General features: G+C 46.3%; 1 protein-coding gene across 3 annotated transcripts; it reads right to left on the bottom strand.

The window, feature by feature from the left end:
* Window positions 1–11667, bottom strand: rtbdn (retbindin). 3 transcript variants are annotated; one of them, XM_056408033.1, is made up of 8 exons: window positions 11474–11667; window positions 11044–11057; window positions 10646–10699; window positions 9584–9763; window positions 9382–9481; window positions 8540–8668; window positions 8257–8353; window positions 1–1310 (listed from the first exon to the last, which is right to left on the bottom strand). In XM_056408033.1, exons 4-8 carry the CDS (start codon window positions 9741–9743, stop codon window positions 951–953), a joined length of 846 nt encoding a protein of 281 aa, XP_056264008.1. In that variant the 5' UTR covers window positions 9744–9763; window positions 10646–10699; window positions 11044–11057; window positions 11474–11667; the 3' UTR covers window positions 1–950. The 3 variants fall into 3 exon arrangements, with proteins under 3 accessions (XP_056264008.1, XP_056264007.1, XP_056264009.1); XM_056408032.1 differs by lacking the exon at window positions 10646–10699 and having other exon boundaries at window positions 11474–11666; XM_056408034.1 differs by lacking the exons at window positions 10646–10699; window positions 11044–11057.
* Window positions 11668–12623: the final 956 nt, after the last annotated feature.

The following is a 12623-nucleotide window of genomic DNA, read 5'->3' as shown; positions in this document are numbered from 1 at the left end:
TTGGCATTTATAAATGTCGTCTTTATTGAGAATGTAAAGCACAGCAAACACCATCTCAGCATCCCACCGCAGAGCCTTTGATTCTCTATTCTTTTTTTTATTTATTACAAAACGTGTCTGTCTACCAGTACAGCGCCTCGCTCTAAGAAACACACGCCGTGATTATAAAAGAAACATCCACGGTAACATCGGCGAACAGACAACACGTCGAACTATACCGGAGCGGCCTTCATGGAGGATTATGTGGCGGGGAGATTTATTTTCCGAGTATTAAACCCACCGCTCAGGTATTAAACCTATACCTCTCCATAATCCCCCCCCCCCACCCCCTCTGCAGCAATCTCTGCAAGAAAGCTGCATCGGTTATTATCTGTTGGCCTTCTCCGCTCCCACGAACCTCATGACACGTAGAAATGCACGACACGGCTTCACCACAGCGAGCGCTGCTCTTCAACAGCTGACTAACGCACACGTCACAGAGAAGCGGGGGTCCTTCGGAAGTACCGGCGATGATAAACATCGTGAGAAAAGCCCGTCACGCGTTGGATTCACGACGAGACGCCGGACCGAGAGCAGAGCCTCATGACAGATCGAATACTCACTTTGAAATGAAAAAAGATCCTCACTTTAGTGCAGCCAATGTGGGATAATCAAACTAGAGGTGAAGTCAGAGAGCCCGACAGAGACGAGGCCCACATTGGAGATATTTTCTTTAGGCTCTTCGGGTCGTTCAAATAAATAACCGAGTGTTTATTGAGTGTTGCAAGCTAGTCGTCCTATCGTTTACCAGATATAGTGTTTTTAATTCAAACTGTAGATAACGTGACGGATGTGGCGGCACCGTCAGGTCTGTGCTGTAAGGTTAGTCAGAGGAGCGAAGCTACGGCTCCAGAGATTAGGATCTAGACGGCGGTCTCTAAATACGCGGCCGCCCGTCGCGCCGCTCGGCTCTACAAGCCGCTGCCGCTGCCCTCGGCGTCCTCCGCCGCCACGGAGCGCTTGCGCAGCACGCCGTTGCCCTTGCGGCCGCTCCTGGCCCGCGGGGGCAGCTTGGTGTGGCACGGGGCACGGTACTGGGGCAGGCCGGCCTTGGTGGTGTCCAGCTCCTCCGGGTCGTCCTGCTGAGCCCGGAGCGCGGCCATCACGTCTTTGTCCGAGGGGCTGAGGCTCAGGCAGCCGCACGGACGCCCGCCGGCGCCGCCCTCCGCTCCGACCTCGCCGGCCTCTCCCGCGTCCTCCTGCTCGTCCTCCACGGTCATGAAGGCGTCGCCCCACAGGCTCTCGCAGAGGTCCCTGCCGTGCTGATACATCTACACACACACACACACACACACACACACACACACATGGTCAATAAAGACATTTCCCCCCCTCCTCTGACCACAATGTACAAATAACTCTCGTTTACAACTTTATCTTCCCACGTCGTACACGTTGACCTCACAGGCCGCCCCCCCCCCCATGCAGTCTAGCACTTTTTATTGTAGTTGTGTCTCTTTTTGGTCGTTGTGAGTCTCTTTCTAGTCGTTGTGAGTCTCTTTGTAGTCGTTGTGAGTCTCTTTTTAGTCGTTGTGAGTCTCTTTCTAGTCGTTGTGAGTCTCTTTGTAGTCGTTGTGAGTCTCTTTGTAGTTGTGAGTCTCTTCATAGTCGTGAGTCTCTTTGTAGTCGTTGTGAGTCTCTTTGTAGTCGTTGTGAGTCTCTTTGTAGTCATGAGTCTCTTTGTAGTCGTTGTGAGTCTCTTTGTAGTTGTGAGTCTCTTCATAGTCGTTGTGAGTCTCTTTGTAGTTGTGAGTCTCTTTGTAGTCGTTGTGAGTTTCTTCATAGTCGTTGTGAGTCTCTGTGTAGTTGTGAGTCTCTTCATAGTCGTGAGTCTCTTTGTAGTCATTGTGAGTCTCTTTGTAGTCGTTGTGAGTCTCTGTAGTCGTGAGTCTCTTTGTAGTCGTTGTGAGTCTCTTTGTAGTTGTGAGTCTTCATAGTCGTTGTGAGTCTCTTTGTAGTTGTGAGTCTCTTCATAGTCATTGTGAGTCTCTGTGTAGTCGTGAGTCTCTTTGTAGTCGTTGTGAGTCTCTTTGTAGTTGTGAGTCTCTTTGTAGTTGTGAGTCTCTTCATAGTCGTTGTGAGTCTCTTTGTAGTCGTTGTGAGTCTCTTTGTAGTTGTGAGTCTCTTCATAGTCGTGAGTCTCTTTGTAGTCGTTCTGAGTCTCTTTGTAGTTGTGAGTCTCTTCATAGTCGTTGTGAGTCTCTTTGTAGTTGTTGTGAGTCTCTTTGTAGTTGTGAGTCTCTTCATAGTCGTTGTGAGTCTCTTAGTCTCTTCATAGTCGTTGTGAGTCTCTTGTCTTTGCTGCTGTGTATCTTTGTGGTTGTTTTATGTTCTTTGTGGTCATTTGTGTCTCTTCCTTTCTTCTTTTTGGTCTCCTTGAGTTAACATTTTACCTGCTCCTTATACACCCTCACATATTCAATTGGTACCTATAGATGTACATGGTGGAGTAGAAGAACAACCCCCCTTCCCCGCAATGGTGTAGAAGTATGAAGTAACATAAATTGGAGCGACCCTAATGTACCACAGATCATTATTAGTCAGGAGAGCTCATTAATAACAATGACTGCTCATTTTATTCCAAATGTGTCCTGAACTTTGGAGTAAATCTCTCCTTTTTCAGCATCCATGACGTACGGCCTTTTGTAGCTTCAAAGCAATCAGTGGAATCATTATTTTTCCACTTTCAGTGCAACACCAGCCTTGAAAACAAACACCCTCTGCCAGGTGTTAGATGGGGCCGCCGGCACCTGGCAGCTGCTCTCGCAAGCGTATGTCGGCATCTCTCTCTCTTTCTCGCTCTCTCTCCTTCTCACTACACCTCACCTTGTCTCCACCAGCTTTTGAGAGCAAGACATGCTGACCTTAACTGAACTAATCGGAAAAGGTCACCTTCGTCACCTTTTTGTGTTGGCTGTACCCGACAGAAAATACATTACAGTCTTTATGAAGTTGTACTTTTGCTGCAAAACTCCAATTACTGCTGACATCGGCTTTATGGTTTTCTGGAGCACGACAAATTATACCTCATCTCTAATGCGGTGAGACGCGCGGATTAAGGAGGGATTGTGCGTAACTCCGCAAAAAAAAGATTGTAATTCAACATTTAAACTGTTACACGTAAAATGGCAAATAGTTCAGGGAACTAATTAGTGAAGTTCACATAGCAAAAATGCCATGTCTACAGCTCATTCTGTGTTCCACCTCTATAACTTCCACTCGCATCTTATTTCCTTTTTCATTGCTTCCTTCGCCGTTGGTTTGTCTCTCTTTTTCTCCCTGTTTTTCGGCAGCCCACCCCTGTCTGCTTCCTTTCATCCTGCTGTCGGTTGGAGGATTAAGACTAAGTCACACGGGGGGCTCAGAGAAGGAGAAAGCTATAATATATTTACCGTGGTCGAAGGACAAAGAGGATGGCCACCGTATATACACTCTCTGCCTGACGCTGAGGTCTTATCGAAGCGACCTCATTATACACACAGGGCTGCACACAACACACACACACACACACACACAGTTTGTCTGTCCTTCCCCAGGCAGATGTGGTTTGCTGCCAAAGCTAATTCTGTATTAGCGCAAGTAGCTCTAGACGACATGGTGTGATCAAATAAGTGAGATACAGACCTTTCCTGGGGCTCAATCCTGTCCTTCGAAGCCCCATTTCATTCAATTATGCCCTTCTCTGTCCCAAAACTATCCAACATAACACCTGGTGTGAAAAGGAATCTGTATCTTCAATCCGCGACACGGATTGAAGATACATTTTTCTCGTGGTAATCCTTTTTTTTTGCAATAATTATTTTTGCCAGGGCTCAAGATCAGATTTAGAGAGTCATTTCAATGTCGTTATGTAACACCTGCTGAATGGAAATCATCCAGATTTGAGAAAAAATGGATTGTATTGAACCACACGCAAATATTTAATATTATAATGTGGAAGCCAGGCCAATATTCAACAGATTTTTAAACAAAATGCAAGATATAGTGTGTATATATGTGTATATATATAGCTTAAAGGTTGTAGTTAGACTTGCATATATATATATATATATATGCAAGATGTGATATGTGTAACTATAACCTTCAAGCTATGGATTAATATTCTGCAGAATTATGTATTTATTTTTTCATCCAATTACAAATTTACTTTCAACTTTATTATATAGCTTGATTGTGTTTATGTAATAGATGATGGTTAATGCCTATGTTTTATTATATTTTATGTGAATTTATATACCAATAAAGAACACAGTGACACAACATAACAACGTAATAACGGGACAATGTAACGTCACAACCGAAAGTAACAAACGTAACAACCGTAATTAACGCCAATAAATAACAACAAACAGCGCTACGTGGCTACACTACATGACATCACTACATGACCGCGCTACAAACAGCGCTACATGACATCACTACATGACATCACTACATGCAGGCCCGGGGTGGGTAATCGGGAGAATCGGGAGAGTTCCCGGTGGGCCGCTTCATTTCTGGGCCGGTCGAGAATTTTATTTGTTGACATTTGTCACGTAAGTCCATCTTCTCTTAAAGTGGGATACACACGTTCCGCATTCTGACACCGCAGCCTCTGCATGGGTTGTACCATGCGAGGAAGTTCACCCCTCCCAAATAATAGAGTTGGTTCGGTCCTTAGCCGTCTTTTCCAAAATGTTTTGTCAGCTACCGATAGCTGGGCCGGCCCGACCGCAACGATACGCGTCAGGGAGGATGGACGGGAGGAAGAGGGCAGGAGGGGCTGAAAAAGCCAGGTTGAAAAAAAGAAAGGCATTGGAGGAGGATGCTGCCAAATGTGCCAAGCTTACAGATTTATTTTCAAGAGGACAAACACAAGTGGCAACTGGTAAAGAGAGAGAGGCCTAATGATTAGCAACATAACTATTCGGCTAACGTTGTAGCCTTGATTAATATCATTGTAGCTTGTCAACCTATTCCCAAGCAAAATATTAAATTGAATTAAAATATTAGCCTTTTTATATCACCCAAAATATGGCGATCCATAGACTTTGCAAATATTATGCAAATATTGATATATACTATTGATATTGATATTGAAGTATGCAGTAATATGACTCTTAATTTTTCTTTGTAGCTTCGGAGCAGCAGATAAGACAGTCTCCTGCTGAAAATGATGAGCCCGACATTTGCAATGAGGAGGCCATGACGACAGGGACAGGTAGAGAGGATAACTGGAAACAATATGAATTAAAGTTATATATTCTAAGAAAGAGCAGAATATGACAGTACTTGATGAACCAATATGCATTGTTTGCTCATTAGTGTGTGTGGTAAAGGAGTAAATCACCACTATATAATACTCATGCAGAAAAATGATAATGACCATGACAATGACGGCTCCCATGAGGTCTCACTCCAACAAATCTGGCCTACTGCCTAATCTGAGTCTGACACCCCTGCTACGCCCTTCTGCCTTTTTTAATGTTATGTATATTTTTTGTTAACTTCTCATCTAAAGTGGATTATTATTGTTGTATTTAACCTTTACATTATTTGTTGGACCATGGTATTAATAAAAGAACTATAGGATAGTAAGAGTTGAACTGTTGCTTCATTTATCCAATTTCCACTACTATGAAAATAGTGGGCTGGTCTTGAGCCTGAAATTCCCGGGCTGAAAAGTGGCCCCACTCCGGCCCTGACTACATGACCGCGCTGCGTGGCTACACTACATGACATCACTACATGACATCACTACATGACAGCGCTGCGTGGCTACACTACTATACTTGTAGAGCTACATCACTTTCTCTGATCGATAGCAAAAACATTCACATTCAACAGACCTCTGGTTTGCAGGAAATGTACTCTACTAAAAGTTTATTTGTTCTCCCTTCATTGTCTGTACTTCTTCCCTGAAAACATAAAAGTCCCCGTTGGGTATGTCTTTGGTCCCCTGAACGTACACAACATATACACAGTACTTTGCAAGCTGATGGTGAATGCCCCCCTCCTTAGACAATTAATTCCCTATATCTGATCCACAGACGCCCCTCTCGATGTGTTTCTGTGCCAGCGCCTGTCACGGACAAGGCCCCGCTCTTTGCAGACCTAACCTCATTCCCACAAAAAGAGAGAGTTTCTAATGCCGAGGTGACTCAGACCTTGGCTGGCAAATAATGTCACCAATGTGTACCAAGACAGAGCGAGACACAGAGTGCCAGAAGGAATGTTTCGCATCCAATGGATATGTGTGTGTGTGTGTGTGTGTGTGTGTATGTGTGTGTGTGTGTGTCCCTTTAAATGCTTTAGCTTGTTTCTATGCAAATTGACACCTACTGCAGTCAGCATTTACAAATCCTCTCTGTATGTGGGTATATTTATTTGAATGTAAAGCTTAGAAATCTCTAAATTCAGAGTTGCGAGAGCTTTTCGTCACATTGTCTGTGCGTGTTCACAGCGTTGCTTCCCGGCGGCACGTCGCAGCCCGAAATGTAAAGCGGCAAACAGAATGAAGCTTTACTGCTGTGAACACCCCGAAAATAAAAAGATGGAGCGAGAGGCGGGCGCTCGTTTCTCTCTCAGAGGGACCGATCTGTGGAATGTGCTCAATGCGGTTTCTTTGTGTTTGGGAACTGTTTAAAACACTGAGAGCTACTTAAAATCATTCATCAACACCCTTTGAGGATTCTCTCTCTCTCTCTCTCTCTCCCTCTCTCCCTCTCACTACAAATCGGTCATTTCCAGTAATCACCCACAGAGCATTACTAATAGGTCTGGTGTCGGGCTTTGTGTTAATTTGTGGTGGAGAGAGAAAGAGAGGGAGAGATAAAGGAGAAATTAAAAAGGGGAAATGGATGGGTGGATGAATAAATGAATGGATGGATGATCAAGGCTTTAGTTCATCTTTTATTAACACTCTAATTTAGTTAATTAGCACAAATATAAAGTAAAGCTGAGGTTAATGGAGACTTCACAAGGTACAAATACTAAAGATACAATAAATAAAGGATGGATGGATGAATAAAGGATGGATGGATATATAAAGGATGGATGGATGGATGCATGAATAAAGAATGGATGGATATATAAAGGATGGTTGGATGAATAAAGCATGGATGGATGGATATATAAAGGATGGATGGATGAATATAGGATGGATGGATGAATAAAGGATGGATGGATGTATAAAGGATGGATGGATGAATAAAGGATGGATGGATGTATATAGGATGAATAAAGGATGGATGGATGAATAAAGGATGGATGGATGTATAAAGGATGGATGGATGAATAAAGGATGGATGGATGTATATAGGATGAATAAAGGATGGATGGATGAATAAAGGATGGATGGGTGAATAAAGGATGGATGGATGTATAAAGGATGGATGGATGAATAAAGGATGGATGGATGTAGAATATACACTTTTATTAATCCCCAAGGGGAAATTAGTTCTCTGCATTTAACCCATCCTTAGTTATTAAGGAGCAGTGGGCTGCGGTGAAGCGCCTGAAGCAACTGGGGTTCAGTGCCTTGCTCAAGGACACTTCGACTTGCAACTAATGGGGAGAGCGGGGATCGAACCCGCACCCCTGCGGTTGCAGGACGGCCCTCTTACCCCACTGAGCTAAAGCCGCCCCTAAAATATGTATATAGGATGAATAAAGGATGGATGGAGTGCCATGGCATGTGGCAAGTGCCGGTCGGCCCCTCGGCCACTCGGCCCCTCGGCCACTCGGCCACTCGGCCCCTCGGCCCCTCGGCCCCTCGGCCACTCGGCCTCTCTCTGGATCAGCCAGCCGGCCTCTGAGGCTGAACCGTCTCACGCTCCAGCTCACAGCGCTCTTCACCCTTCGCGTCCGGCTCGCCTGGCCACGACCACGCAGTCGGCGTCTGGCCTTCTCCCTGCAGCGCGTGGCTCCGATGACGCGCCTCGATGCGGCGCTCCAACCTCTGACCCCTCCGTTCCTGACCGCTCTCATAACGCATCAGTTTATGTTCCGAATGAAGTTCAAAGAGCGTTACAGCAGCCATTATATTGGAAGCTCGACGTAACGAATGATCTGAACGGCGGCGCGTTCGTCCTGCGGCGTCATCGAGGCCTTGACTTTTGCTGAACCTACCCACAATGCCGTGCTGCTAGTGGGACTAAACACACACTCAAAAACTGCATGGTGAAGAAACAAACAACAACACACGGCGGATTATGTCAGCAGCCAATCACAGCCCACCTGCTGATACTGGACACACGTCCCGGTGCAGTTCCGTCCCCGGGGGTCTTTGGCCCAGTTACGAGCGCACGTCATGTCCATCCGGCAGGCATCGAACCTGAAGGGAGGCGGGGCAACGACAACGGCAACTTTAATTCTCTCATTTGAATGTTTCCTCACGTTGTGTTGCAGAAAGTTCACGAATCCCCTTTGCACACGGTACGCTAAAACAGCCTGATAGGTGAAGGGGGGAGGAGGGATGGAGGGGGGGGGGGAGGGGTTTGGGTGTGTTTGGCAAACTCACCAATCGCGGCACAGGCTGTGGCAGAGCGGCACGGCCTGGATGTAGGAGCGGCGGTGGGGGTGAGGCCAGCGCGCGGCATCGGGCGAGCAGCGGTAAAAACACGACACGCGCTTCAGGAAGCCCTTGCACCTGAGGGGAGAGGGTCACTCACTGGGATGGGGTGGTTGTGCCGTCTAATATATTGTGTGTGTGCGCGTGTGAGTGTCTTGTTGTTGCATTGTTCACTTCACATATAGTGAATCTCAAAGTTGGAAGACTATTGTGGGTTTAAATATTTCCCTTAATATCGCTTATTTTTTCACTGAAGCTACTCAAACCTGAAATAACGATTTTTAGCCTCTTTGAGGCAATAGGAAACTATTTAAAACATAAACATAAACATTGTCTATATTTACACAGCAGACAGCATAATTAGCATTTATTTGCTGTTGTTTTCTCCAGAACAATAGGTCTTCTGTTTACTCTCCTTTTAGCTCTGTTTTGGGGCTCCACCATGCAGCTAAATGCCCCACAGTGTGTTTACTAATTACTTTCCTTTAATCTAACTTCATCTGTTGGCTCATGAACCAAGCTCAGTTTAGACTAAAGAGTAAAGCTGCCATTAAACCATTAAACAACAACAAGCTGAAAGAAGATATATGTATTGGTGAACTACAGATTAGTCATGGTAATTACGTTATCAACTTATACGATATACGAACATGACCTCGATGAATTTAACGTCATCGAATTACCGTAAGAGAAATGGACTTATTGTGTGATATCGATGGATGCATGACCTCAATCATTGGCTATACGGTGCACTCTAAAGAGTTTGGATGAGGAGGGGTATCGAGGCTTACTCAGAGCTCAGGGGCCCACACTTGTCCCATGGCTCGTTCTTATTGACGTCAGAGGGCACGTGGGAGATATCGTGGATGTCTTCTTCAGTGCAGCAGCTATCTGTGAGCAAGGGCCAAGAAACACGAGCCGTCCGTCAGGAGAGTTCACCTCGACGTGTCTTCCCATCACAGTTATGGTCTGTACACCAGTGACAACACTTACTGTCCGCGTACAGCGCGCACTCGCTCAGGCGCGGCTCCGTGCTCGGCGCGGCCTTGTGCTTGCCGTCCTGGAGACACACGCCCTCCGAGCGGGCGCAGCCAATCAGCGCGGCCGACAAATACGCGCAAACCAACAGCAGAGGGCGAGAGGTGACACCCATCTCGACAGCCACACACAGGTCTGAGGGGGGGGGGAGTTCAGCACGTTGGACAGCGGCAGACAAAAGGCAACGTATCACACCTGGATCTCCAGCAATCACAGATATATCAATTTAAAATCTCTCTCTATATATATATATATATATATATATATATAGCCAACCGACTTGTGACTCCTGCACTTCGAACTAATCACTCAAAATCCAGACTGTTTGCTGTCCTGGCTCCTCAGTGGTGGAACGAGCTCCCCACTGACATCAGGACAGCAGGAAGTCTCTACAGCTTTCGCCGGAAACTAAAAACACATCTTTTCCGACTATATCTGGATGAAAACACAGATTAGCACTTCAGTGGCACTTAAATAGCTCTTATTGTGGTACTTTTGTAGTTCGACTGTGTTGAGGAAATGTTACTTTCTGTATTCTTGTTGTTCTTAGTTTGTACTCTAGGTTCAGAATCAGAATCAGAATCAGAAACAGTTTTATTGCCAGGAATGTTTACACAAACGAGGAATTTTTTTTTGAAGGGACAACACAACAAACAACAAACAAACACAAAGAAAACAAGCAGAAAGACAGAAAGTGTGAAAGTGTGTTGGGTGGTGTCATGGTGTAAGTGTATGCGTGTAGTGTTTAAGTGTGTGTGTGTTTGTTAAAGCGCATGCATGTGTGGCATGTGTGTGAGAGAAAGAAAAGTGCAAGTGCAAGTGACGTGTGTGGAGGGGAAAGAAGTAGGGAGGAGGAGAGAGGAGGGGGAGGGAGAGGAGGAGGGGGAGGGAGGAAGGGAAGAAAAGAGAGAGAGGAAGGTGGAAGAAGAGGTGCACTTACGTCGCTTTGGATAAAAGCGTCTGCTAAATGACATGTAATGTAATGTAATATATATATATATATTTATTTATATTTACTTGGACAACCCGCGTGGGTCGTTAAGCGCCGTGTGGGCTCCGCATGCGCGTGACCTAGTAGACAGGTTGAGCCTAATTAGGTGAGACGGAGGCGCGGCGCTGAGGTGGATGACATGTAGTTGTTTAATCTGACAAGCGGCTGGCCTGTGTGTGTGTGTGTGTGTGTGTGTGTGTGTGTGTGTGTGTGTGTGTGTGTGTGTGTGTGTGTGTGTGTGTGTGTGTGTGTGTGTGTGTGTGTGTGTGTGTGTGTGTGTAGGTTTGTACGAGTAGCACAATTTTACACGAATTAGACCAAATCTGTTGGCCGTGGCCACATGGCCCTGCATGGTTTTAAGAAATGAAGAACATAATAAAATAAGAAAAAAATTGAGAAACTTGACGCATTAGTTTCCTCTCACCTTCAGATGTTAGCCTATTGTTTAAAAAAAAGAAGGACAAACAAGAATAACATTAATAGTTTATTCGTCGCAGTATTTAATAGTGTAGCAATAAAAACAATGGAATTGTGTTGAATGTGAAGCACCTATAACCTGATCTTAAAAAAGAACAATTAATTCATCACTATAAACATGTTGGTACCGACAGCTCTGTGCAGATTATATGAAAAGTATAACCCTCAGACAGCAGCCTGCAGCCGCATGTTAAGCCTCGTTTTTAAATCACGCAGTTGCGTAAAAACAACACTATATCCAGTCGGCGGTGCATCATGAATGACACCTTAATTTAAATGTAATGTAACGCACGTAATGTTGCTGCTATGGATTCCGTCTGGCTGTGACAGCCTCAGCTTCACCCGTCGCTGCTGCGCATCGGGTGATCTCTCCTTACCTTACGGGGGTGAAGGATGCTCCGTCCGGGTTACAGTCTCCTGTTGCTCCGCCGGTGAGTGTCTCCCTGCGTCTCTCCGGTGTGGTGCTGTGGGTCCAGACGCCCGTACGCCGTGGTGCTCTGGTCTCCTCCTCCTTTCTCTCTCTCTCTCTCTCTCTCTCTCTGCTGGCTGTGATCTCTGCTTCCTGGGGGGCCGCTGCTTGCCAATTTGTCACCGGTTTATATGAAGGACATTTCAGTCCCTTCCACCAGACTCCCCCCCCCCTCTCTCTCTCTCCCTCTCTCCCTCCCTCCCTCCCTCTCTCCCTGTCAAGGTCACACATGAGAAAAGGCTCCCTCCTCCTTAATCTCCCAATGAGATGTTTACCAAAGCCTCCTTGTTGACAGCCTTCCTTCCATCAGACTTAGTCGGAGGAACGTTGTAAAAGGAGATGCCGAAAATAAATATAATAACAATAATAAAAACAGACCCAGCATGCTCTTATATATCTTATAAGGGCTGCGTTGCCCTTGATGCTGAGAGGATCATTAGGCGGTGCTGAGTCACACCTGCCCCCCCCCCCTTCCTGTATCCACATCTACACCCACTGAGGTCAGGCCTCGTGCCAGATGACAGGGTCACCGGAGGTCATCGCTGAGATGTAATACTGCGTGATGTGCTGAGGACGGACACATCTCTGGGGAGCAGAGCGGTGAATTAAAGCTGCCGCGCGTTGCACGATCCCCTCCTGTTGGCGCGAAGGCAGAGTGTGGGTCACCTGGTGACCTCGCCGGCAACGCTGTCCCAAAAGGTGTCATCAGAGAGACATTGGGTGGTGCTGAAGTTACTGACGGTGTTGTGTGGAAACACGAGTTTGGCGAGCCAGCGTGTGTTTCCACCGTGTGTTAATCTCACCTCCCGTTGGACCCATGTGCACCGGCCTAATCCCTGCCTGGGTGCATCTCTCTCTCTCTCTCTCTCTCTCTCTCCTCGCAAGGCTTTTGGCCACGGAGCAGCAGATGGAGAGCGTCGTCTTGTGGCCTAGATACGTCCACCTAAAGCCTTCGGCTTGGAAATTGGCGGCATGCCTTCGATATGATTGGTGCGCGGACAGGAAGGAACCACGACAGACTCGGCCATCCCATAATCACCCACGTTGAGGAAAAGGGC

Source organism: Pseudoliparis swirei, chromosome 23 (assembly GCF_029220125.1).
Source record: "Pseudoliparis swirei isolate HS2019 ecotype Mariana Trench chromosome 23, NWPU_hadal_v1, whole genome shotgun sequence".
NCBI classification, from domain to species: domain Eukaryota; kingdom Metazoa; phylum Chordata; class Actinopteri; order Perciformes; family Liparidae; genus Pseudoliparis; species Pseudoliparis swirei.
The sequence above is the reverse complement of the archived record's forward strand: the minus strand, read 5'-3'. Positions and strand labels throughout refer to the sequence as shown.

What these genes read in the sequence shown, in the direction of transcription:
- rtbdn (XM_056408033.1), bottom strand. Translation starts at nt 9,743, where the DNA reads ATGGGTGTCACCTCTCGCCCTCTGCTGTTGGTTTGCGCGTATTTGTCG. An exon ending in GTGCGCGCTGTACGCGGACA is followed by an intron (nt 9,482 to 9,583) that starts GTAAGTGTTGTC and finishes CCTTGCTCACAG; the next exon opens with ATAGCTGCTGCACTGAAGAA. An exon ending in TGTGGGCCCCTGAGCTCTGA is followed by an intron (nt 8,669 to 9,381) that starts GTAAGCCTCGAT and finishes CTCTCCCCTCAG; the next exon opens with GTGCAAGGGCTTCCTGAAGC.